General features: G+C 45.2%; 1 protein-coding gene across 15 annotated transcripts in view; it reads left to right on the top strand.

Moving 5' to 3' along the window:
- TRRAP (transformation/transcription domain associated protein) overlaps nt 1–24,013 on the top strand; it is a 110,906-nt gene that overhangs the window by 62,047 nt on the left and 24,846 nt on the right. For 11 of the 15 annotated variants that reach the window (XR_003793067.1, XR_003793066.1, XR_003793069.1 and 8 more), the window contains 17 exons: nt 1,123–1,336; nt 2,106–2,231; nt 2,654–2,800; nt 3,508–3,707; nt 4,264–4,385; nt 4,707–4,920; nt 6,839–7,018; nt 9,174–9,320; nt 10,530–10,649; nt 10,845–11,132; nt 11,299–11,436; nt 12,129–12,241; nt 12,672–12,807; nt 15,808–15,999; nt 21,221–21,449; nt 22,066–22,331; nt 22,905–23,005. Coding sequence is in view for 10 of the 15 variants with exons in the window: in XM_029219908.1 (XP_029075741.1) it covers nt 1,123–1,336; nt 2,106–2,231; nt 2,654–2,800; nt 3,508–3,707; nt 4,264–4,385; nt 4,707–4,920; nt 6,839–7,018; nt 9,174–9,320; nt 10,530–10,649; nt 10,845–11,132; nt 11,299–11,436; nt 12,129–12,241; nt 12,672–12,807; nt 15,808–15,999; nt 21,221–21,449; nt 22,066–22,331; nt 22,905–23,005 (2,933 nt within the window). In the remaining 5 variants the exon portion in view is untranslated. The remainder of the gene's footprint in view (nt 1–1,122; nt 1,337–2,105; nt 2,232–2,653; nt 2,801–3,507; nt 3,708–4,263; nt 4,386–4,706; nt 4,921–6,838; nt 7,019–9,173; nt 9,321–10,529; nt 10,650–10,844; nt 11,133–11,298; nt 11,437–12,128; nt 12,242–12,671; nt 12,808–15,807; nt 16,000–21,220; nt 21,450–22,065; nt 22,332–22,904; nt 23,006–24,013) is intronic. The other 4 variants (XM_029219914.1, XM_029219913.1, XM_029219910.1 and 1 more) reach the window with 2 other exon arrangements.

Raw genomic sequence — 24,013 nt, 5'->3', positions numbered from 1 at the left:
GATTGAATGATGGACATAGCACTGTATAGTCAGGTAATTAGAGATAGCCCCAGATGGCTGATTATTTGTTGGATTTTTTGGTTGTTTTTGTTTCTGTAAAAACCACGATTCTGTAATTTTCTGGAGGTTGCAGAAGCTGTTCTCTTGCCTTATCCATTTCATTACCAGGATACAGTTCAGTTTATCTAGTTCTGTGGTGAAATTTGAAAGCTTTTGGTCTCAGGATGATCATACCTACTGTAAGCATTTGTTATTTTGTGCTGCAAAGATTAGCATCATTGCTCAAGTGTTTTGAAAGGTTACACAGGTTAACCTGTGTTATGGAAACAGAGTAATAGGCCCCCTGAGTCTGTAGTACATGCTTGCTGCTTAACTTATTTGCAGATTTCTTTTCCCCTTTTTCTCTTTGAAAGGTCAAATTATTTTCCTATCAAATGTAGTCACCATTGAATCAAGCTCAGCCCCTTCACAGGCTGACGTTTTCTGAGGGCGATGGGTCTGCTCACACTGACTTCCTGCCTTTCCCCATGATCTGCCTCACAGCAGTGCCCACACACGGTGCACCTGCAGGGCATGTGTGTGCGTCAGCCACAGACACGTGTTGTGAGGCCAAACTTAAATCCTTACTGTAAAACTTGTACTCTATTTTCTATTTTATTCTTTTGGTTTTTTTTTCTTTCTTTCTTTTTTAATGCTGACAATCTCTTCGATTGATTTCATGATACACAGTTTCAAAGATACTTCCTTTTGGAAGGATATATGTATTTTAACTAAAAACATGAGAAAAAAGCAAAATTCATTGCAGTAGTTGCCTTTTTAAACCAGATTTTAGTGATTTTCAAAATTTTAGTACTAAATATTGAATATTAATATCTTTCATGAGCTTAAGGGAAGTTTGACTAAATATTTAAAGCAAATTTATTAAAAGGAAGATTATGAAATCCTACTGTGTTAATAAAATATGGTGGTCATTTATATATCTAATGTGTTTATTCTTCAGTGGTTGTTTATTTCATTTCCAAGTACTTATTGACACGTGTAGTTTTAATTTCGCTTGGTTTCTGTCTGTAATTCGCTGTACTGTTTATCTCATCTGTGTGTGGCCTGTGTTCTCCGTTCCAGGAGCAGCCCAGTCAAGTGAACTATGGAAACATATGCACAGGATTGGAAGTGCTGAGCTTCTTGCTGACAGTGCTGCAGTCCCCAGCCATCCTGAGCAGCTTCAAACCCCTGCAGCGTGGAATCGCAGCCTGTATGACGTGCGGAAACACCAAAGTGTTACGAGCCGTCCACAGCCTTCTTTCACGCCTCATGAGTATTTTCCCAACGGAGCCAAGTATGTGACCTTTGCTGTTGGCACCTTTCTTTCTTTCCAAGTGGATGGGTGGGCACAGAGCTTGTTAGCTGAGAATGCTCATCCTCCTGTTACTATAGTGAGCATTTTATTATTCTGCTTTTCTTTGTACCTTTAAACTTTCTTTAAAAGAAGTTGAGGGCTTCCCTGGTGGCGCAGTGGCTGAGAGTCCGCCTGCTGATGCAGGGGACGCGGGTTTGTGTCCCGGTCTGGGAGGATCCCACATGCCGCGGAGTGGATGGGTCCGTGAACCATGGCCGCTGAGCCTGCGCGTCCGGAGCCTGTGCTCCGCGGCGGGAGAGGCCGCAACAGTGAGAGGCCCACATACCACAAAAAAAAAAAAAAAAAGAAGTTGACATAAAAACTTCATGGTAGCAGTCTGCATTAGCAGTTTTGTGTCTGCCTTGGAAATACAGTTTTCTTCATCAGCTGAACATACCATTTCCATATGGTATTTAAAGGAAGCTAGGTTAAAATATGTTGTCAGTTGTTGAACAGCTTACAAGATAGAATTTTGGCTTCTCATATGTAAGTGTATTTAGGGTATTCAGGCGAGGCTTGGTGGCATGAAAGGTGGTTACTGAGCTCTGTAAACTGGGAACCACGCGTCCTGCGGTGAGAGGTGCCTGTGTCAGTCACTGCAGGTCCCAGACAGCCAAGCTCAATGCTAGCCTGAGGAGAGTTAGCGTCCCAGAGCCTGGCCGGGCCCGCAAGCCGGACCCCAGAGCCCAGGTTCCCACTACTGTTTCAGGCACTTCGAGCGTGGCCTCCAAGTACGAGGAGCTGGAGTGCCTCTACGCGGCGGTGGGCAAAGTCATCTATGAGGGACTCACCAACTACGAGAAGGCCACCAGCGCCAACCCCTCCCAGCTCTTTGGTGAGCGTGTGTCCATCGTGGTTTTCCCAGCGTGGTCCAGCTGTGCACTGGATGAGCTTTTCCTTCTGGGGCCGAGGGGCGCTGACCCCTTGCAGGCGAAAATCTTCTTATGAGTTACAGTCGGCTCTCTGTATATTTTACATGGTTCCTCCGTGTCCGCAGCCCCTTGTACACAGATTCAGCTGACCCCGGATCGTGTAGCACTGTAGTATTTACTAGTGAAAAAAAGCTATGCGTAAGTGGGCTCATGCAGTTCAGACCTGTGTGGTTTAAGGGCCACCTGTAATGTTGACATTTGGGATTAACCTGTACTTTTGTCAGAAATGGCACATTTTTTTAATGTTTTGAGTAGTACGTTTTTGTGAATTACTCAATTTTTTAAGACCTTTCTCAAAAAACACCTGTCACTCTCTACCTTTCAGGGACCCTGATGATCCTCAAGTCTGCCTGCAGCAACAACCCGAGCTACATCGACAGGCTGATCTCGGTCTTCATGCGCTCCCTGCAGAAGATGGTCCGAGAGCACCTGAGCCCGCAGGCCGCCTCGGGCAGCACGGAAGCAACCTCAGGTGACAGGCTCGGCCCTGTGTTCTTCCCTGAGGCTTCAAAACCTAAACGTGCCGGCTGTGATTAGATTCTAAAGCCAACACGAATGTCTGTTGTTTTTATGCAGTTCAGTATCATTTGCTCTTCACAAAGAGGTTCTGAGCATTTCATTTACAACCATAAAAAGAGTCACTTTTAAAATGAACTGCTTTTAAAGATTGTGAATGTCAGAATGAAGAAATTTGAGCAACATTCATCACTAGATGAGAGTTATCTAACAATTTTGCTACAAAACAGAGATTGCTATTATCAGAACTATTATTTCTGAAGAAGAATTAAGTCACTGGTTCCAGACCTGAGCTGTGAGCTTCAGGAATCGGCGATATGTTGGTGTGCGGCAGGGAGCTGCGGTTGTCACTCTGCCAGTTGCCCCTCGGAGCACCAGTGCCATGCATGTGACTTCAGGGCTTGGCTGTATGCGGGGTTTCCTGCAGTGGTCCCACCAGCTCCATCATCCCTTCCCCTGTGAGGAGGCTCTTATAGGGCCCCCCCTGGCAAGGCGGAGTAGTCAGAAAGCCATGAGGCACTTCAAATCCCAGAGCTCTAGTTGCAGGAGAAGATATTTTGGGGAGGAAATGGGCAGAATCCAGAGTGCCTTGCAGTGTGGGTGGTTGGTTGCCTGCTCAGGCAAGTTGGTAGAGATCGTTGGGCTCTTTCTCCGCTTGAGCAGGAACCAGTGAGCTGGTGATGCTGAGTCTGGAGCTGGTGAAGACGCGCCTAGCTGTGATGAGCATGGAGATGAGGAAGAACTTCATCCAGGCCATCCTGACCTCCCTCATTGAGAAATCCCCCGATGCCAAAATGCTCCGGGCCGTGGTTAAAATTGTGGAAGAATGGGTTAAAAATAATTCCCCGATGGCAGCCAATCAGGTGAGCTGCGAAGAGGGGCTGTGCTCTGGCCAGGTGATCTTCCTGTGTGTGTAAAAGGGAATTCAGGCGTCGCATTCTAAGCTCTTCTGCAAGTTCTCAAACAAAACATTTTTTTCTCCAGTGTTTGCGTTCACCGAATCTTCCCTTATGGTAGATTTTTCTCACTGTGCTTAACAGATTTTAAACAGAAATTTGGAATAACTGGTCACTTATCTTATAAGGTTTTACTTCTGTTAAAATGTTAAATGAACCTTACTTGTTAGTCTTCTATGGTGGTGAAGTTAAGCCAAAAATAATAATGATGGGGGATTATTATTTGATCTAGTAAGATGCTTTCAAACTTCTGATTTGTTTTTTAGTTTAGTTGCTTTTATGTTGGCACCTGTCTTGATCTTAAGCATCCGAAGAACCATTTAGAAACAGCCTTGTCTTATTTTACCTGACAAGATCGTAAGAGCTTAAAAATTGGTAGAGCATATGGCTGAAATACTTGGGAGCATGTCTTTTTTCAAACAGAAATAATGGACCTTTTCTTTTAAAAAACAAATTTGTACAGACACCTACACTCCGGGAGAAGTCCATTTTGCTTGTGAAAATGATGACCTACATCGAAAAGCGTTTTCCAGAAGACCTTGAACTAAATGCACAGTTTTTAGACCTTGTTAACTACGTCTACAGGTAATCACAGCAATTAATCAAATGTTGCTCGTGTCAGTCCCCGGCCTGCTCTCTGACTAGCCAGCAATGTGACTTTTTAATCTTCTCATTATATCTAAATTTTAAATGTTCATTTAAATCACATAACATACTTTGGCATCATTAATGAGCCTTTTTGCTCAAATGCTGCATCAGCCCAGGACGATTTGGAACACACTCTTGGCCTTCATGGAGGCTTTTCGGAAAGCTGGTGTCCACTTGTTCACTGCTCGTTTGCTTACGGCCTGAGGGTCCCCCATCCTGCGTAGCTCTGCTATCTCGGTGTCGTTCCTTGGATTGCAGGGATGAGACGCTTTCTGGCAGCGAGCTGACTGCGAAACTTGAGCCTGCCTTTCTCTCTGGGCTGCGCTGCGCCCAGCCACTCATCAGGGCCAAGTTTTTCGAGGTTTTCGACAACTCTATGAAGCGTCGCGTCTACGAGCGCCTGCTCTACGTGACCTGCTCCCAGAACTGGGAGGCCATGGGGAGCCACTTCTGGATCAAGCAGTGCATTGAGGTAGGACGGACCCAGCTCATGGTCCATGTGGGGGGCCTGGGGCCGGGTGTCCACACACGCAAAGACAGATCAGACATCTCTACCATAAGACCGCTTTAATCTCTAGTAGGAAGGGAAAAGACTTAAAGCAGGAAGGGTAGAGCAGCCAGGCCAGACCAGCCTGACAACGCTGTGGGCTCTGACCCCTTAGTGCAAGAGGCCAGGGTGCTGGAGATGAGGCTCTGCGTGAACGGTCAGGCTGTTTCAGTGGACAGCAGTTCAGATGGTCTCTGATGTTGTTCACGGGATTGTAGTCAAACTTCTGGCTTCATTCTTTGGATTAATCACCAACAAACATACTGCATCAGGCCACCTAGGTTTTCCGAAGCAGGTTACCGATGCTGTGCAAATAGGTTACCAGACCACTTTGTCTAATGAGACAAGGTTGTGAAATTCTCTTTGAGGGAAAAGAAGGGAATCGTGGCACTGGGTTTCAGTGAGAGCTTGTTGGCATGTTTCCTTTGGTGCTGAGTGTATGTTTTCTTAGTGCTGTAAATAGCAGTATCTGGAACTTCACAAATGGCAACACAGTGGGCAAAGTTCCCTGATTTATTCTTCATTCTTTCACGAGACTTACCGATTGCTATTAGGTGCCAAGCCCTGGGGTAGGAAGTGACAAAGACGAAAAAGACATTGGACCATGTAGAGGACAGGGCAGGCTGAAGGGCGCAGCTAGGAACCTGCTGTCCTGCCTCCTTCGTCCTGTGTGTCTGGTCCATTGCCAGGTGTTACCAGTTCAAGGCCACTCGCTTTTCTCCCTCCCCTCTCTGGCTCACGAAGATGACAGGAATGGTGTCCTTAGTGTTCACCCACCTTCTCTCCTGCCCGCCACAGTTCTTACTGTTGCAAACTTGTTCTGATAGAGTAAAGCAGACTGTGTCGCTCCTTGCCTTTGTACCCAGCACAAGACCCCACCTCCAGGATACCGTCTCGCTGGCCCCTCTCCAGCCCTGTGCTGCCCCTCTGCCCCCGCTCGTTAGTCTCCAGCCTCACTGGCCTCCCGGGTTCTCACACATGCCACGTTCCTGACACCCACGCTGAACTGAAGCAGGTGCCCTTGTATCCTCTGTCGCCTGCCCATTCCCTGGGCTGCATCATCACGATGAGCGTGTGTGTGTTATGTGTTGATGTTGGTCTTGTCCTTCCCTCTGACACTCCAGCCTCACCGGGCGGGGGCACTGTCTCTGTGAAGTTGACAAACGAATCTCCAGGGCCTCACACAGTACATAGTGGGTGTTCAGTAAGAATGCAAGAGTGGCTGGGTTGGGGGTGGTGTGAGCCGGGTCGGGGCTTCGGGGAATAGTCTCGGGGGTGTTGCGTGCACGTGGGGACTGTTACCTCATGGGTGCCCCGCTAGGGAGCTCACACCATCCCCTGCGGACTGTGCGGAGCCCCTGGGGGTGTCGGGAGGGGGTGCCGAGGTCAGCTGGTGGAATAAGATGAGTTTGAGAAGAGTAAGTTGAGATGAGTTAGGAAGCTGTGTCTGGGCAGGAGGTGACGGCTGCCTGGCTGTTCAGGAGGTGATACCGGCAGGACCCGGTGAGGTGGGTGGGAGACGAGAGAGACGGGAAAATGGGCGGATGGAGCAACAGCAGCTGCACTCCTGCCTGGGAGACGCCTCTGAGAGGAAAGGGGAGGAGTCCTGTCTGGTAGGGAGAGAGATGCCCAGTTTACGCCTAGACACAGAGTCAGGGGTACCTGAGTGGGGACGCTGGGAGAGAGGGCCAGACTCCTTTCGAAGCTGGAGGGTGTAGAGCGAACTGGGGACTGGGGTCATCAGCATGTGCTGGTCGAGGCAACTCGGGGTTAATGGGGTCCACACGCCAGAGCACCAGGCGTGCATCCCAGGTTTGTCTTCTCTCCCGCAAACCCCCTCCAGCTCCTCTTGGCTGTATGTGAGAAGAGCACGCCCATCGGGACCAGCTGCCAGGGCGCCATGCTCCCGTCCATCACCAACGTCATCAACCTGGCCGATAGCCACGACCGCGCGGCCTTCGCCATGGTCACACACGTCAAGCAGGAGCCCCGGGAGCGGGAGAACAGCGAGTCCAAGGAGGAGGTAACGCCCAGCGCACAGTGCCACCGTTCCACCGCGGGGCTCCCATCCCTGTTGGAGAATTTTGTATCAGCCTTAGAATATTTTTAGGGCAAGAGCAATGTGTTAAAACCTGTCTCTGCCTGAAAGCTCTGAACGTGGTACTGTGTTCAATACTTATATTTTCCTTTTTTTAATGTGGAGGTATAATTGACGTACATCCTGTTAGTGTCAGGTGTACGGTGTAATGATTTGGTATTTGTATATACTGCGAGACGATCATCACAGTGAGTCTGGTCAACATCCATCGGCACACATAGTTACAGAAGTGTTTCCTTGTGAGGAGAACTTTTAAGACCTACTCTCTGCGCAACTTTCAAATACGCAGCACCGCATTGTTAACTGCAGTCCCCATGCTGTACGTTACATCCCCAGGACTTCTTTATCTTATAACTGGAAGTTTGTACCTTTTGACTCCTTGACCCATTCCACCTGCCTGCCACCCTCTGCCTTTGGCAACCTCCAGTCTGTTCTCTGTATTTAGGAGCTTGTGTGTGTGTGTTTAGATTCTACACATAAATTTGAAATCATATGATTGATTTCAGTTAGCATAATGCCCTCAAGGCCTATCCATGTTATCGCAAATGGCAGGGTTTCATTCATTTTTATGACTGAATAATATCCATGCATCTGTTGATGGACACTTGGTTATTTCCATTCAGTTAGATGTTTTTAAAGGCAGAATTGATAAGCACCCTGTCTCATCATTAAATTTTGAGAGAGATCACTTTATCATGGGCTGTGCTGCTGAGCAAAGGGTGTTTTACTCTTTGGTGATTGTTCTCCCCAAGTCAGGAGTAGCCCGTGTTGTATTACAAAGCACTGCTCCAGGAAGTGACGCTGTCATGAAGGAACTGTGGCTCTAGCTGGCTCCGCGGTCCACCTACTGTGAACCTCCTGTGTCTCTACCCAGTCCTAGCAGGGGCGGCTGTGGAGCCCAGACCCGACTGGCAGGGCAGAGCCTTGGTCCTGCTGACTGTCAGTACCCCGTGTGGAGTGGCTGACACCACGCAGGGTGTTGGTCTGTAAGCTGTTTCCTTTAGGGTGTTGGCCCTTGGAAGCTCAGTCTGCCTGGAGTGTTGGGTGTTAGAAGACAGCCAATCAGTGTTGAAGGAGGAGGGTACCCTCTTTGCTTTAAAAGGGGTAGTTGGTACCCTCTTCTGTATGTGAGACATCCACTTATTTTATTTACAAATAAAAATTTTCTTCACTTAGTTGCTAAGCACTAGGTCATTTGGTGATAGAATCGTTTTCTCTTTCTGTTGTCCTCCCGTGTGAAATAAGTTGCCAGCTTTGAAGTGATTCTTCTGCATTTTCAGGGCGCGCACCAAATGGCCACTAGCGTGACTTAGAGCCTAGTCCGATGATTGGACTTTGACTGTGACTTCTCAGAAAATTCAGAGGGAAATAAGGTTCATTCTTTTTGGGGGATGTGTTGTGTAAAACACCATGCCAGCAAGGTTCTGTGCATTGGCCTGACAGTATTATTAATCTGAATGAGCAAGACAGCCAGGCAGCTATGTTGCATTTTATTTATTTATTTTTGGCTGCATTGGATCTTCGTTGCTGCGCGCGGGCTTTCTCTAGTTGCAGCGAGTGGGGGCTACTCTTTGTTGCGGGGTGCAGGCTTCTCACTGCGGTGGCTTCTCTTGCTGTGGAGCACAGGCTCTAGGTGTGTGGGCTTCAGTAGTTGTGGCTCGTGGGCTCTAGAGCGCAGGCTCAGTAGTTGTGGCGCACGGGCTTAGTTGCTCCGCGGCATGTGGGATCTTCCCGGACCAGGGCTCGAACCCATGTCCCCTGAATTGGCAGATGGATTCTTAACCACTGTGCCACCAGGGAAATCCCTAAAGCTGTAATTTCTTTTTAACTTTGCTTTCCATAATCCACATATGAAAGCAAAATGGTGCCATTTTTATAGTGTCATGTAAGAAAGAGAGCTAGGTCTGGTCTAGTTTAATCTGCTTGTTTTTTATTTTAGAATTCAAGATTATTTAATCAGAAACTTCCAAGAAACTAAAATTTTATTTACCAAAAGTGTAACAAGAAGTTTACAGGAGTTGTGATTGTTGATTTTCTTCAGTTGACCTTTTGGTTTTACATGTTTGTTTCTGTTTTTTAGGATGTGGAGATAGATATTGAACTAGCTCCTGGAGATCAGACCAGCACGCCCAAAACCAAAGAACTTTCGGAAAAGGACATTGGAAACCAGCTGCATATGTTAACCAACAGACACGACAAATTTCTTGATACGCTCCGGGAAGTGAAGGTGTGTGCAAATTTGGGGGGATAGTTGTGGTTCTCCCCCTGCCCCTGAACATTTTGAACAGTCCATGAACCCATGGACTCCCCCATTCACTGCTCGAGGTGATCGTTTCTATAGCCAGGTCTGTGGATACTCGTGGCCATTGAGTACTTTGGCCTCTGCCACGCTGACTTGGAGCAAGGAGGCACCTGGCGCCCTGACCGGGGTGAGGGGAGCAGCCACATGAGGTCAGCCAGGCTCGTTTCATCATGGCCTTCCTCACTGGGCAGCCTGAGTAGCAAGTAGGAGTATTTTCCACTTAAATGTTTTCTTCCATTTTCCTTGGAATATTTGTATCCTTGGGTTTTGCATTTTTAATAGAGATGTGGGTATGAGAGTGAATTCCCTTCTTGACCTGTTGTTGGGTAAAAAGGACAACATGATTGTTACGTGTGTGTCTCCATCTTAGGCAGCAGGGCCCATGGAGGGACGGGAAGTGTGTGCCTGAGCCCCTCAGCGCCGGCTTCTTGATGCCACGTGGGGAGCTGGGCTTCAAGCAGCCAGAAACGTGGCTGTTTATAAGAAATTCATACTTCAAAAACCACGGAGCTGTGGACAAAATCAAACGCATCTGTGGATTTGATATACCCTCTGGGCCCCTGGTTTCCAACTCCGACCCCATTTGTGGGGTGTTCCGGTTCAGCCCTGTGCGTTCCAGGCACCTCTCCAACTCTTGCCCGCTGTCAATTGCAGAGACTCTGAACTTTCATGGTTCTTGATTTGTTCTTCAGAATTACACCTGTTGGCAAATAGCTTAGCTAGTATGTGTATGCTTCTCCTGTTTCCTCTTCATGTCTTCAGTAGCCTCTGCTTTGATGGCGCCTGTGTGCCTCTCGTTTGCACTTCCAGCATCAGCATTGTGTTCGTACTTCTCGGGCCTGGTGGAATCAGTAATACGAAATGCGCTTGAAAGTTAAAAATGTAGGCGTGTCACTGGTGAGCCCCTTACCCAGGTCCTGGCTCAGCTGCTAAGCACACCGGGGGTCTGTGGTGCTCAGAATCTGTGTCACACTGTGACATGACGTTTGTTCAGGTCTTTGAAAGTTTGGAAGTGGAGGAGCGTGTGGTGAGGTGGGGCAGTAACGTTTCCTGACCCGAGACGCATGGGGCAGCCGCATAGCAGGGGTTTCAGCACCAGCCCTTGCCCGCTACACCGGTCTTTCCTCTCCGCAGACTGGAGCCCTGCTCAGCGCTTTCGTCCAGCTGTGCCACATCTCCACCACGCTGGCCGAAAAGACGTGGGTCCAGCTTTTCCCCAGATTGTGGAAAATCCTGTCTGACAGACAGCAGCATGTGAGTCTGTTTTTTAAGTCCTCTTTTGAAAAATATAGTTTTAGCTTTTGATAAGTATTTGATTAAGTTTCAAAGGCTGAGGAAACTAGTATTATCCAAGAGTGAATTATCAAAAATATCCCAGATGCTGAGTGAGAGAGTAAAGACGGGCTGATTTTTGCACAAGACCCAGGTCAACCTGCTCTTGGGTTTCAGGCTCTGGCGGGCGAGATCAGCCCATTCCTGTGCAGCGGCAGCCACCAGGTGCAGCGGGACTGCCAGCCCAGCGCTCTCAACTGCTTTGTGGAGGCCATGTCCCAGTGTGTCCCTCCCATCCCCATCCGGCCCTGCGTGCTCAAGTACCTGGGGAAGACCCACAACCTCTGGTTCCGCTCCACCTTGATGCTCGAGCACCAGGCCTTTGAGAAAGGGCTGAGCCTGCAGATTAAGCCCAAGCAAACGACCGAGTTTTATGAGCAGGAGAGCATCACTCCGCCTCAGCAGGTGAGGCCCCGCCTTGCTTTGCTGGTCACGTCTTCCTTGCTGGTGACTTCGTGGTCCCAGCAAACATCTCCCCAGTGATTTTAAATTAGGTACCGTGAAGTTGCTTTGTTGGGGCAGGGGGAAGGCAGTTGTCATGAGCACTCAGAAACTGGGACCTGTGTTTCAGGAGATTCTGGATTCCCTCGCTGAGCTTTACTCTCTGTTACAAGAGGAAGACATGTGGGCGGGCTTGTGGCAGAAGCGTTGCAAGTACTCGGAGACAGCGACGGCCATCGCCTATGAGCAGCACGGGTTCTTCGAGCAGGTAGTGCCGTCGGGCGGGACGTCCAGGTCGCATGGGTGGTGAAAGGTGTTTATAGTGGTTCTTCAGTATGTCCTCCAGTCAGCTCGTGTCTAAATAAGAAACTTAACTGTTTTCTTTGAAGCATTTATTTATCCACATAAAGACTCTTAGATTAAAGTCTCAATTTCAGAGAAACATACGTATGTGACGTGAACACTTTTAAAGCTCAGTCCTGACTCATTTACTGCTAGTTGCTAATGTGGATGCTTCTTATCTACAGTCATTGATCCTGTTGGAAGTAGTAGGTAGATTGTGATCAGTGTGAGATTTTAATCCTCGTGCCTGTCCTTTCACTGTAGTGTGGGTCACTGTCGCAGGTATGGTCGCAGCCGCGTGTAGGACACTGAGCCACAGAAACTCCAGAGGCAGAGGCACGGGCTGTGGCCCCTGCTCTCATATCTGACGGATGGAAAAATGAACCCGGGGTCTGGGCAGTCTCCCTCCCGCTCCTTCCGTTGTATGTGGGGAATTATGCACCTTCTCCTCCACTCTCTTCTATTCTCTGAATGGAGAATTCTGGGTGTTGGGTGACCTTAGAGAAGAGCAGCGAGACACCCCTGGGTCTGTGACGCAACTTGCCCTAAATAATTGAGCAATGGTCATGTAAAAGTTTCTAGTTAAACCGCAGTTTGAAAGCAGTTTAACTTTTTTAGGCACAAGAATCATATGAAAAGGCAATGGATAAAGCCAAGAAAGAACATGAGAGGAGTAATGCCTCCCCTGCTATTTTCCCAGAATACCAGCTTTGGGAGGACCACTGGATTCGGTAAGCTGAACAGTGACGTGTTCAAGAATCAGTTAAGGAAACCAGTGAGAATCTCTGAAATTTTCTCATAATGAGTGTTTTTAAGAGGGAACTTTGCTGCTTTCTTTATGGCCCCGTGAAGAAAAGAACAAACAAAAACCTATAAACAGCTTTTAAAGTCTTGAGTAATTGAGAGTGTGTTGGAGAAACAGTGAATGACTCCTGCTCTCCACAGGCTCCGGAGCTCTGAGCTCTGTGCTGCAGGGGCTGCGGTTCTTGCTGCTCCAGGGGCGCGCATAGTTTACTGCCCTGGGGCACCTCAGCATCCCGCAGAAGCCCACCCTTCTCTGTTTGGGGGAAACACTTTTTCCTTTCGGTGGAATGGAAATGACTTAAAATCCCATCTGTGGGTGTGGTCACTGAGCTTTGGCCCTGGATCCCTGGTCTCTAGGTGCTCCAAGGAGCTGAACCAGTGGGAAGCCTTGACGGAGTACGGCCAGTCCAAAGGTCACATTAACCCTTACCTGGTCCTGGAGTGTGCTTGGCGGGTGTCCAACTGGACCGCCATGAAGGAGGCGCTGGTGCAGGTGAGACCCCACCCCTCCCTGCCCACCCCGTGACTCGTCCATGCTCAGGTCACAGTCTCCACAGCTGAGTGGGGCCCTGTTGCCAAAGCTGTGAGTCTCTGGAGATTTCCCTTCACTCACAGCAAGCTGGGCATTTTGACAGATGAAAGAGAGCGCTTGGAAAGCAAGAGTTATTTTGGGTTATCACTAACATCTTTCCTGAGTTTGAGTTAAATTATAACTTAAGTATTAGTTCATTATTGAGTTACAGTAAAAAGTATCAGGTGGAGACCTTGGATTCTCTGAGAAAACAGTAATGTCTGGAGAAATTTGGAAAAACAGAGGCAATTGTACTGGTGGACTTGGTTGGCAGAAGCTCTGCAGCAGTGAGTACAGCAAAGGTGAATTGTACAAGCCCAGGGCCTGGCACAGTAGCTGCTGTTAATAAGTTTGTTACATGAAAACAGTATCACATTCAAAGCATGTCTTGCATTACGGAAGTGGTAATTGTGCAGTGTAAGTGAACTTGAGCCATTAACGTGGTTGAGCGCTACATTTTCAAAAATTAAACTCCATCCAGAGGAATTCAGTGCATGACGGGAGAGCAGGCACAGAGGTACAGTTTTCTTTCTCACACTGGGAAGCCTGTGTCAGGGCATCAGAAGTTATGGTGTCAGACAGTGCAGCTGTGTTGTCTGAACCCCACGTCGTCGTCGTCATCGTCATCGTCATCATCACTGTCACCACCATCATCACCATCATCAAAGCCTTGGGTGGTCTGTGAAAGCAGCTATTCTTGTTGCTCTTTATTTTTTCCTGCATCTGTACCCTTCTGTGATTTTCTCCCTTGGCCCCTTTTCTTTGCTGCTGCTCCTCGGTTTTTGACCTTTTCTATGTGGTGCCAGTGTTATGGGGTTTAGGGGTTTACACTATTGTCCTGTTCTCACCTTCCCCCTTTACCTAGTAAGGGTTTATTTACAGTCACACCAATGATTCTCCTTCCTTAATATGGAGATTCAAAAGCACATTGAGATTATAGGCCACTTTGTTTGAAAGGATTAACCTAAAATTTTAACTTGTATTGTGGATACCATGCTTATTTTGTTACTTCTGCTGCTTTTAAACAAAATGCAAAAGATCGAAGAACTGAAGTAGTCACAAGCTGTTAACTCCAGAGTGGCTACAGAGCCCAGGGTCTGGGCTCTCAGGATGGGACCTGGGAAATGGCTCACCTGATGCAGGGAGCTGGTGTTACTCTGAGAAATAACCAATCACTTATGTAGGTAAACAGAAATAAATATTTTGCTGACAGGTTGCATTTACAGTTGATTGTTCTTTATTCTGATAAACTTTCTCCTTTATTTTATCTCAGTGTAAAAATATTTATATTATAAATAAGTATTTATAGCTCACTCTAATGGTTTCTTTTTCTCCTTTCCAAGGTTTCACTTAGCAGGATATGTGCAGTATCATACCATCCATAGGTCTGACAAATGATCTTCTTCTTTCACAAATTCTTGATTACTTTCCCAAAATTTTAAAGCACTTACTGGTTAGAAAAAGCTCAAAGTATATTAATAAGCACTCTGGGTAATCTGCAGTAAATTAATTCCAAATGGTCTTGATAGTACTAACTTATTTACCAGTATTTAAAAGAAAAAAAGTCAAATTACCTTTCTTTTTCCTCCTGGGTCTTGCGATTATGGGGCTGCTTGTAGTAGTTCATTTCTTGGTTTGATTTAATAAATGGGGTAATTTTTTTCAGTGGAGGAGAAATTAGAAGACAGGCCTTTGTTCTTAATGTTACAGAGGGCAGGTGTGATTGACAAAAGTCTGTCTTAAATAGTGTTTAAGTCCAGAAAATGTAAGATTTTAGGTGTAATTTTAGAGGATCATGTAGGAAGCAGATGTGTTTACAAGGTTGTCTCCCTGAATTTCTTCATCACTGGATTACTGAGAACTAAGAGGGGCCATCGATGTGACTCTGCTGTGAAAAAGTCAGATGTCAGAAAACAAGGCCAGGTGTTATGTCAGCGCATTATTATTACCATCACTGCTCTTACATCGTTTGTACAGAGAGCAGCATGGGACTAAGACGTGTGTAATTTCTATTGTTACTTCCCAAAGGTGCTTCACAATGAATGTCTCATTGATCTTGTTACAGCAAGTCCTATAAAATTCTTTTAAGAATATCTCTATATTCTTTCATTTTTTTATACACAAAGAGATTATTTTTGAAAAGAGTTTAATTTTTTAATTTACATTTTTAAAAATGCTCTGTAAAAGGCTGATAAAATGCAATGAGTTCTAATGCCTTCTTTAGAAAGTGGTGGGCAAACACAGGTGCTTTCCCGGGCACACCTGGAGCCTCTACCTGGGCTTAGGGCCAGTGGGAGGAAACGTGATGGCTCTGGGCTCTGTCCACTTCATCAGAACTGATAACCAAGATATGAGAAATCTGGGGGAAACTTTATAGTAGATAATAAAGTGCGGCTTTTAAATGACAGTAAAATTTATGAATGTTCACTCATATTCTTATAAACCTGAATCGCTGCCTTCAGCTTCCTTATATAATGTGGACCAAGTTAGATTAATTTCCCAGGATAACAGTGTGAATCGGAAACAATTCAAAATTATACTGATATTTATCAGAGAGGAGATGAGCACATATTTAATCCTTTGAAAATTCACTGGCTGACTTTGTACGTTATTCATCTGGTCCGTCATAATGGTGTTGATCAGTTTCCCCTTTCTGGAACTACTAGTGACCTTAAAGCAAGGAGTCTGTGGCACCTCCATAGACAGAGAGATTGGCCACTCATTGGTATTCGGCAAAGGAGAGTGTCCAGAAAAAATCTAAAGCATGATGACGTCTCTAAAGAAAATGAGTATCTATTTATAGCTTAATTTCTGTTTATTGCTTTGCAAACTGGCTACCAAAAAATTGACTTTACTTTCTGACTCTTTCCACTGAGAGGAAGTATACCCATTGTTTCCTATGTGATATTCTTCCATAACCAGGTAGAAGTAAGTTGTCCAAAGGAGATGGCGTGGAAGGTCAACATGTACCGTGGATACCTGGCTATCTGCCACCCTGAGGAGCAGCAGCTCAGCTTCATCGAGCGCCTGGTGGAAATGGCCAGCAGCTTGGCCATCCGCGAGTGGCGGCGGCTGCCCCATGTGGTGTCCCACGTGCACACACCTCTTCTCCAGGTGGGTCCCTCATAGCAGAGCTCCTCCTGTCCAGGCTTAGGTCCATAAGCTGAGCTGGACAGGAGAGGAAACTCCTTCCACGTGTCGTTTCCCATTTAAACTCATCCTCGGTGAAAGGAAGGCCAGAGTCAAAACGGAGAGGACTAAAATGTTGCGTCTCATTTTTGGTGCTTCCAAGGGATTTAAGTGACAGAAGCCGTCCCACAGGAGTGATCTTGATGATTTTCATTTTTGCTTTAGGAATATTCTTTAATGCCCACTGTACCACCATCAGTGTGATGCCACTGTTCAGTCTGAAAAGGTCTCTCCTCCTCTTGAGACTCTTAAGACTGCAGTTAAATAGGCTGTGCCTTGGCTTCTTCCTTTGTGTATCGTCTTCACTATTTCTGACAATTTGTTCAGCCACACTAGCCACCATTCAGTGGCTCAGATCTAAAGGGTCTCTCCCCACGGCGCCTTGTGCACACTGCCCTTCTCCATGGAACATGCTTCTTCCCATCCTCCCAGCCCCAATGCATACACACACACGCACACGCACACGCACACGCACACGAAGGGCTGTGTCAGCTCTTGGCTTCTTTTATCTGGCACCTGGCATGGAGCAGCTCCCAGTGTTATTGAATGAATAAAACTATAGGCAGAATGGTCATACTTTTTTCCTCTTGAAAGAGTAGTTTTGAGAATTAAACTGCTATATTGATTTTTATAGTGTAGTTTTTTATAGATTTTTTAAATGATATAGTTATTTATTAATATACTTAGATTATTTTGTCATTGTCATAGTGAACCAGAAGTTCATTGAAGCAATTAATCGCTTTGTTTTGATATTTTTCCTTTTTGTATCTATTATTTTTGGCTTTTTCTCAAGGTGTGCACTAAGGTAGTGTTATTTTGCAGGTATATAATATCTCTAATCTAGGTTATTAAGATATTCTAAAGCCTTTATTTAAAGTGGACTTTTTCTTCCACATCCTCTAAAAGTGCAAAGATGGGTTGCATGTCGTAGCTGTTAGGAAAAAAGTTATTGCATGAACATAGGAAAAAGTTGTCAATGCAAGAAATATTGAGAATGAGTATTATTATGGATGAATGACTAAGTATTACTATGAATAACACAGTTGTGAATAAATAGAAATTATTGTGTGGTTATATATTCAAAGTACAGAATATAAAATGCAGTATTTCAGACAATCCTGATTCAGGAATTTTGGAAGTGAAATTAAAGGCAGTTTCTCTTCCACTGCTGTGGTCACGGTTGATACTCAGTTATTTGTTGATTAGTTTGGTTATAAAGCTGACTGCATTTAGAGAGATGACTTCCTCCCCCAAGTAGCACTATCAACCAGCATAGCTGAGAAATCTTATAGAAAACAAAGACATAAGAATGATTTTATGGAAACGATTCAGTTTGATCATTCAGTAACTATTAATTTTAGGGTCTGAGGAGTTTGAGGAGGTAGAAAGGATGAGCTCAGAGAAGTGTTTATTTAAAAAAAATTAAATGTAAGTACCTTTTTTCGAAACCTATAAACGTTAAAACAATGCCTAATTTTTTGAAATATTTATCATGTTTTAATAAGTTATAAAATAGTGTATTTCAAACTACAGCTTGTGTCTGTCCCCCCTCCTCCTCAACTACCACCCCTCAAAAAAATCACTGAGGGGGAAAGTTTTGGTGCTTTTGCACAGCAACATTCCTGTCTAACTGACTCTAGGACCCCAGACTTATGATAGGGATTTTAGATGGTGCGTTTACCCCTTTGGCCTACTGAAAACATCAGTACTGGGCTCCTGGATCAGCCACTAGTCAGGAAGAAACACAGAGTCTGAGCGCTGTTGCAGAGGGAGTGACTCTGCTGTCATGTTGTCCAGAAGAGCAGCATAAGGGCCTCTGAAGTTTTACTTCTTCATAGCAGCAATGGGCACAACGGGGGAAATTGTTAAAACCAACCTTTCACAACTCTGAAATTTAAAGATTTGCAGTAATCCAGGGAGCATTTAAGGAAAAACAGCTGTATTTCAGTAAGAATAGCAAGGTTTGTGGCATTTAATTGTCCTGTTCCCATTACCCCTCTCCCCAGCTCTGCCTTGAAAGCCAACGGCTTCCAACCATAGTAGCTGTGAAAACCAGCCTAGCAGCCGCCAGTGGAAGACAGTACAGATTTAGAGACCCCCCCAAAAAGAACCCAGCCCCAGAATGCTGGCACTGTTTAACCAGCACTACAGCTCCTAGAAAAACCCTATTCACAGGGTTTGTCTCTATTTGACCTGACTCAGAGCTCGCTCAGTGGAGAAAGTCATATGTGAGAGCGTTTGTCAAAAATAGTCCCTGGCAGTTGTTTAATATCACAGCTGCCTGAGGTAGCAACACCAGTCCCGGGAAAGGGAAGATTAGAGAATGAGATGTCTTTATATATTGTGAAAAGCTTTAACGTATTCCTGGGAATCTAGAAGACCACATACACATACATCCTGTGCACACATGCTCAGGAGAGACTTGAGGAGATCCTAAGCTTTCACCTCTGGCTGACCTTGGGGCTCTGTATAAGTGGGAAGTAAAGGCTGAGGCAGAATTGAAGATTGCCTGGCTGAGGGATGAGGGCATGCTGCAAAAGGCACACAGAGCCTTATCATTTCAGGTCTTTACGGAAATCTCTGTCTAATCATTTGCTGACCAGTAAGCTAACTGAGCAGAGACTCTAGTGGTTACATTCTACAAAGACTACAGACTTTATAGAAGTAGTTCAGGAATTTTTTTTTTTTTTTCTGTACGTGGGCCTCTCACTATTGTGGCCTCTCCCGTTGCGGAGCACAGGCTGCGGACGCGCAGGCTCAGTGGCCATGGCTCACGGGCCCAGCTGCTCCACGGCATGTGGAATCTTCCCGGACCGGGGCACGAACCTGCGTCCCCTGCATCGGCAGGCGGACTCCCAACCACTGCACCACCAGGGAAGCCCAGTTCAGGAATATTTGAAAAAGTTTTATCTGACCTATAAGCACATGAAAAAAGTGCTCAACATCATTAGTCATTAGGCAAACGCAAATCATAACCACAATGAGATACCACTTTATACGCATTAGCATAGCTAGAATGAAAAAGGTAATAGCAAGTATTGGTGAGGATGTGGAGAAAAATGGAATCCTCATATGTTGCTTGTAGGATGGTAAAATAGTGCTTGCTCTTTGGAAGCAGTCTGACGGTTTCTCAAAATATTAAACATGGAATTACCATAGGCTCAACAATTTTACCCATAGGTGTAAATCCAAGAGAAATTAAAACTTATGTCCACAAAAACCCGCACACAAATGTCTACAGTGTTAATAGTCATAATAGTCAAAATGTGGAAATACTCCAAATGACCATCAGCTGATGAATGAATAAATTAAAATGGTATATTCATGCAATGGAGTATTACTTGGCAGTAGAAAGGAATGAAGTACCAGTATGTGTTACAGCGGGGTAAACCTTGAAAGTATGCTAAGTGAGGAAGCAAGACACAGAAGGCCACATGTTGTATGATTCCATTTATATGAAATGTCTAGAATAGACAAGTCCATAGAGATAAACAGTAGATTAGTGGTTGTCACCTTCTAGGGGAGGAAGAGTGGAGAGAGGCTACCTGTGGGCTTCTTTCTGTAACTAGATAGGGTTGATGGTCATACAGCTCTAGGAAAAATATACATGGTCGCTGAGTTACAATTTTTTGACTTTATGATGGTGTGAAACAATTTTTTGACTTTATGATGGCGTGAAAAAATATATACATACAATCTGTATTCAGTAGAAACCATACTTTGAACACTGAATTTTGACCAGACCAGCGTATGTGGTATGATACTCACGTGGCGCTGGGTAGTGGTACCAAGCTTCAGCTCCTGGTCGGCCATGCAGTCACGAGGGTCAACAAGCACACGCTTACAGCTATTCTGAACCCATACAACCATTCTGTTTTTCACTTTCAGTACAGTTGTTAATAAATTATAAGAGAAAGTCAACACTTTATTATTAAATAGACTTTGGGTTAGGTAGTGTGAATGTTTTAAAGCACATTCAAGTTGGCTGGGCTAAGCTAGGATGTCTGGTAGGTTGGGTGTGTTAAATGCATTCTCAACTTCAGGTATTTTCCACTTAGGATGAGTTTATTGGAACATAACCCCATGGCAAGTTGAGGAAGATTTGTCCTAAAAACTACTGAACTGTACACTTTAAAAGGTGATTTCGATGATGTTTCAATTATACCTCAGTAAAGCTGTTATAAAACAAATATCCCATTGTTCTATTTTCGGTAAGCTTTTGGTGGAAGGATGAGATAAAGGTTTCAGAAACCGGAATGTAATGAATTAAACTTAAATGTAATGAAGTATAGATGGAAAGCATAAATTCCTAAATTTTTAAAATTAAGATGAAACAGAAGGATACTGAGTACTGAACTTGGTGCTGTGTTTGGGGATTCAAACAATTTAAAACTTTCTGCCTCAAAAGAGAATTAGGCTGGAGGGAGGTGACATAGCCATAAGAAGCAAAATTTTAAGAGGGAGTCTGTGATTCAGTGCCATGTGGTAGGACAGAAAATAAATACAAGGATTTAGAGAAGGGAAAGATCCCTGTGGGAGAGCAGAAGGTGAAGCTTGACAGGTAGAGTTTGAATAGGCTCGGAATTGTGGCCAAGGCCTCCCCGTAAGGAGAGGGCACCATAAATTTGGAGCCAGCAACACATCTAGGGTTTAAAGGGTAGTGACCTGGACAGATTTATAGGGATGTGATGAAAATGCATGTATCAGCCCAAAGAGATCATTAGAACCGTGTTCTGAGATGCTTGACGTGGCTCCGGGCTTCAAATGTTCATGGAAGTAAAGCTTGAGGGCAGGGGGACCAGGCTGTTCTGGTCTTAGGCGTCGGTAGACAAAGAGCCACACTTAGCTGGTGGCAAAGGGAACAGAAAAAGGATAGTTATGGGGGGGCGGGGGGAGTCGGTGTTCTCCAGGCCCCAGTGTCACAGCAACCACAGAGCAAAGGTGTTAAAATGGGGGATGGGGACAGGGACCACGAGAGTAGCGTTTGACGTATGGAGTAAGTTAAACGTGGCATCTGAGGCACAGCGCTTCCTTTGGTAATTGAATCATGAGCTCTTCACAAAGAGGATTCCTGACTGACTCTGGTTTGTTATCCTCCTTCAATCTTACTGCTCACTGTGGAATCTCTTATGCTGGTCCCTTTTAGGCAGCCCAGCAAATCATTGAACTTCAGGAAGCCGCTCAAATTAACGCAGGCTTACAGCCCACCAACCTGGGAAGGAACAACAGCCTGCATGACATGAAGACAGTGGTGAAGACCTGGAGGAACCGGCTGCCCATCGTGTCTGACGATTTGTCCCACTGGAGCAGCGTCTTCATGTGGCGGCAGCATCATTACCAGGGTAAACCTACCTGGTCCGGCATGCATTCATCATGTAATTTTCCAGACACCCCGCTGTTCTGGTTTCATGTCTTGGTTATGTTTTGTTGTTTTTTGTTTTTTGTTTTTTTTTCTTTTACCGGATTTTCTCTTTTTTGGCATGGTAGATGGTGGTTGTTATGACAGGGTAAAGATGAAGGTGGTGAAAGATGGGAAGAATTTCCCCCTACCTGTTCCCCTTTTCCAGCTAAAACAGACGTGCTGCTGGACACTGTTGCACCAGGGGCGCAGGCCAGTGGGATCACAGCCTGGGTTGTGGCCCTCTGTGTTTTGAAGCCCCCTGAGGAAAAGCTGCACTCAAGTGGCAGCGTGTAGCCTCTTTCACCTTCCCTGGTCCCCTCTGCTCTTCCCCTCAACCTGCCAGGCATCTGTTTGTTCACAGCGACCTTCATGGTTTAGTCAGCCAAGACGGTAACACCCAACTCAAGAGTTAGTGCTTCTTAGATCTTCCTTTTGATACAGAATACGAGGAAAAGTAATGAGGGTTTATCACAGAGCTTCCCATTGCATAAGCCATGTGTGTTTGTTTTTCATTTTTTATTTAAGCCTTATTGTGGAACACTTTGAAAAATGTTTGACATGGACTGAAAACTCAATTCTTTGCTCTCTAGCTATTGTAACTGCCTATGAGAATAGTTCTCAGCATGATCCAAGTTCAAACAATGCTATGCTTGGGGTTCACGCATCGGCTTCAGCAATCATCCAGTATGGAAAAATTGCCCGAAAACAGGGACTGGTCAACGTAGCTCTGGATATATTAAGTCGTATTCATACTATTCCAACCGTCCCTATCGTGGATTGCTTCCAGAAGATTCGGCAGCAAGTCAAATGCTACCTGCAACTGGCAGGCGTCATGGGGAAGAACGAGTGTATGCAGGTAGAGTGCCAGCCGGACCCCGTGCCTGCCCGCCCACGCCCAGGAGGTCTGGGGAGGAATGAAGGGTCCATGTGGAAACGCCTGGTTCCGACAACAGGGAAAGAGGCTAGAACTTTACAAACACAGCTCTGGTCTTGGGGAACAGTCCTGCCAAAACAAGAAAGGGACAGGAAGCCGCTTGAGTATTTGAATGAATTATATGTGATGGTCTCTATTCTACTTGGTTAATGTAGTTAAGGAAAGAAAATTAAAAACTGCAGAACTATGAGGGTATATGGTAGATTTGGGCTATGTTCAGAGGAATATTAATAAAAACAATGAAACTGACTAGATATGGTAAAGCTTTGGAGAAAATAATACCATTACAGTGTCTAGAACTGAATTTGCATTTAGTGATTGAGTTTAAATACTACTTGTTAGTCAGCAAATATTCATGGTGGGCAAGCCTGTTGTCAATTTAAAGTATATTTGTCAATGACCTTTCGGAGTTGCTACATAGATCAGTATTTTAATGAGGTTTTTATATTATTGTCTAGAAAATTCAAGAACTTTTTTTCTGTTTTTAATAAACAGGGCCTTGAAGTTATTGAATCTACAAACTTAAAATACTTCACAAAAGAGATGACGGCTGAATTTTATGCACTGAAGGGAATGTTCTTGGCTCAGATCAACAAGTATGTATGTTATATAGGTGGAGGGTAAGAGAAAGACTCATCAGATTATTTAAATAGCTGTTTATAACTTGAAGCCAATGTGAAGATCAAGCTAGAAATTGATATGACTTAGTGACAGTTGTCAGGGATGATATTTCAAATATTGCACCTCTAGGAAGGTAATAACTTGCAGCAAATTGACGGGCCAGCTTGAGTGTAGTACTTAGAAAGCTTTTTAAACATGAATTGCCTGAACAGAGAACTGCTGATTACATGGATTCGTTGCCCCAGTTTCTCAGCATGCCATTTTGGAACAGAGTTGATTCCTTTTTTTTTTTTTTTTTTAATAGACTTATTTTATTTCATTTATTTTGGTCTGCATTGGGTCTTTGTTGCCGTGTGTGGGTTTTTCTCTATTTGCGAAAAGCAGGGGCTACTCTTCATTGTGGTGCGTGGGCTTCTCATTGTGGTGGCCTCTTGTTGCGCAGCACAGGCTCTAGGCGCACAGGCATGTGGGATCCTCCTAGACCAGGGCTCGAACCCGTGTCCCCTGCATGGGCAGGCGGATTCCTAACCACTGTGCCACGAGGGAAGCCCCCAGAGTTGATTGCTTTTATGGAGATGATTCTTGCTTTAGAGCAGGGGCCAGTCAACTGGAAAACAGTATGGCAGGTCCTCAAAAAACTAAACAAAAAATTATCACATGGCCCAGCAATTCCACTCCTAGGTATTTACCCAAAAGTGTTGAAAACAGGAACTCAAGCGGGTAGTTGTTCATGAAGGTTCACAGCAGCACTGTTTACTATAGTCAGAATATCGAAACAACTCAAGTGAATGGATAAACAAGATGTGGTGTGTACAGACATTGGAATATTATTCAGCATAAAGAGGAATGAAGTGTTAACATGTACTATAGCGTGGATGAACCTCAGAAACACAATGCCGATTGAAAGAATCCAGACAAAAAAATCGCAGTGTATGATTCCATTAATAAAAAATGTGCAGAGTAGATAAATCCATAGAGACAGA

This window comes from Monodon monoceros, unplaced genomic scaffold, assembly GCF_005190385.1.
Source record: "Monodon monoceros isolate NGI ecotype Baffin Bay Population unplaced genomic scaffold, NGI_Narwhal_1 Super_Scaffold_13, whole genome shotgun sequence".
In the NCBI taxonomy this organism is placed as follows: Eukaryota; Metazoa; Chordata; class Mammalia; order Artiodactyla; family Monodontidae; genus Monodon; species Monodon monoceros.
Note: the sequence above shows the minus strand (reverse complement) of the source record. Positions and strands in the feature narration are given on the sequence as shown.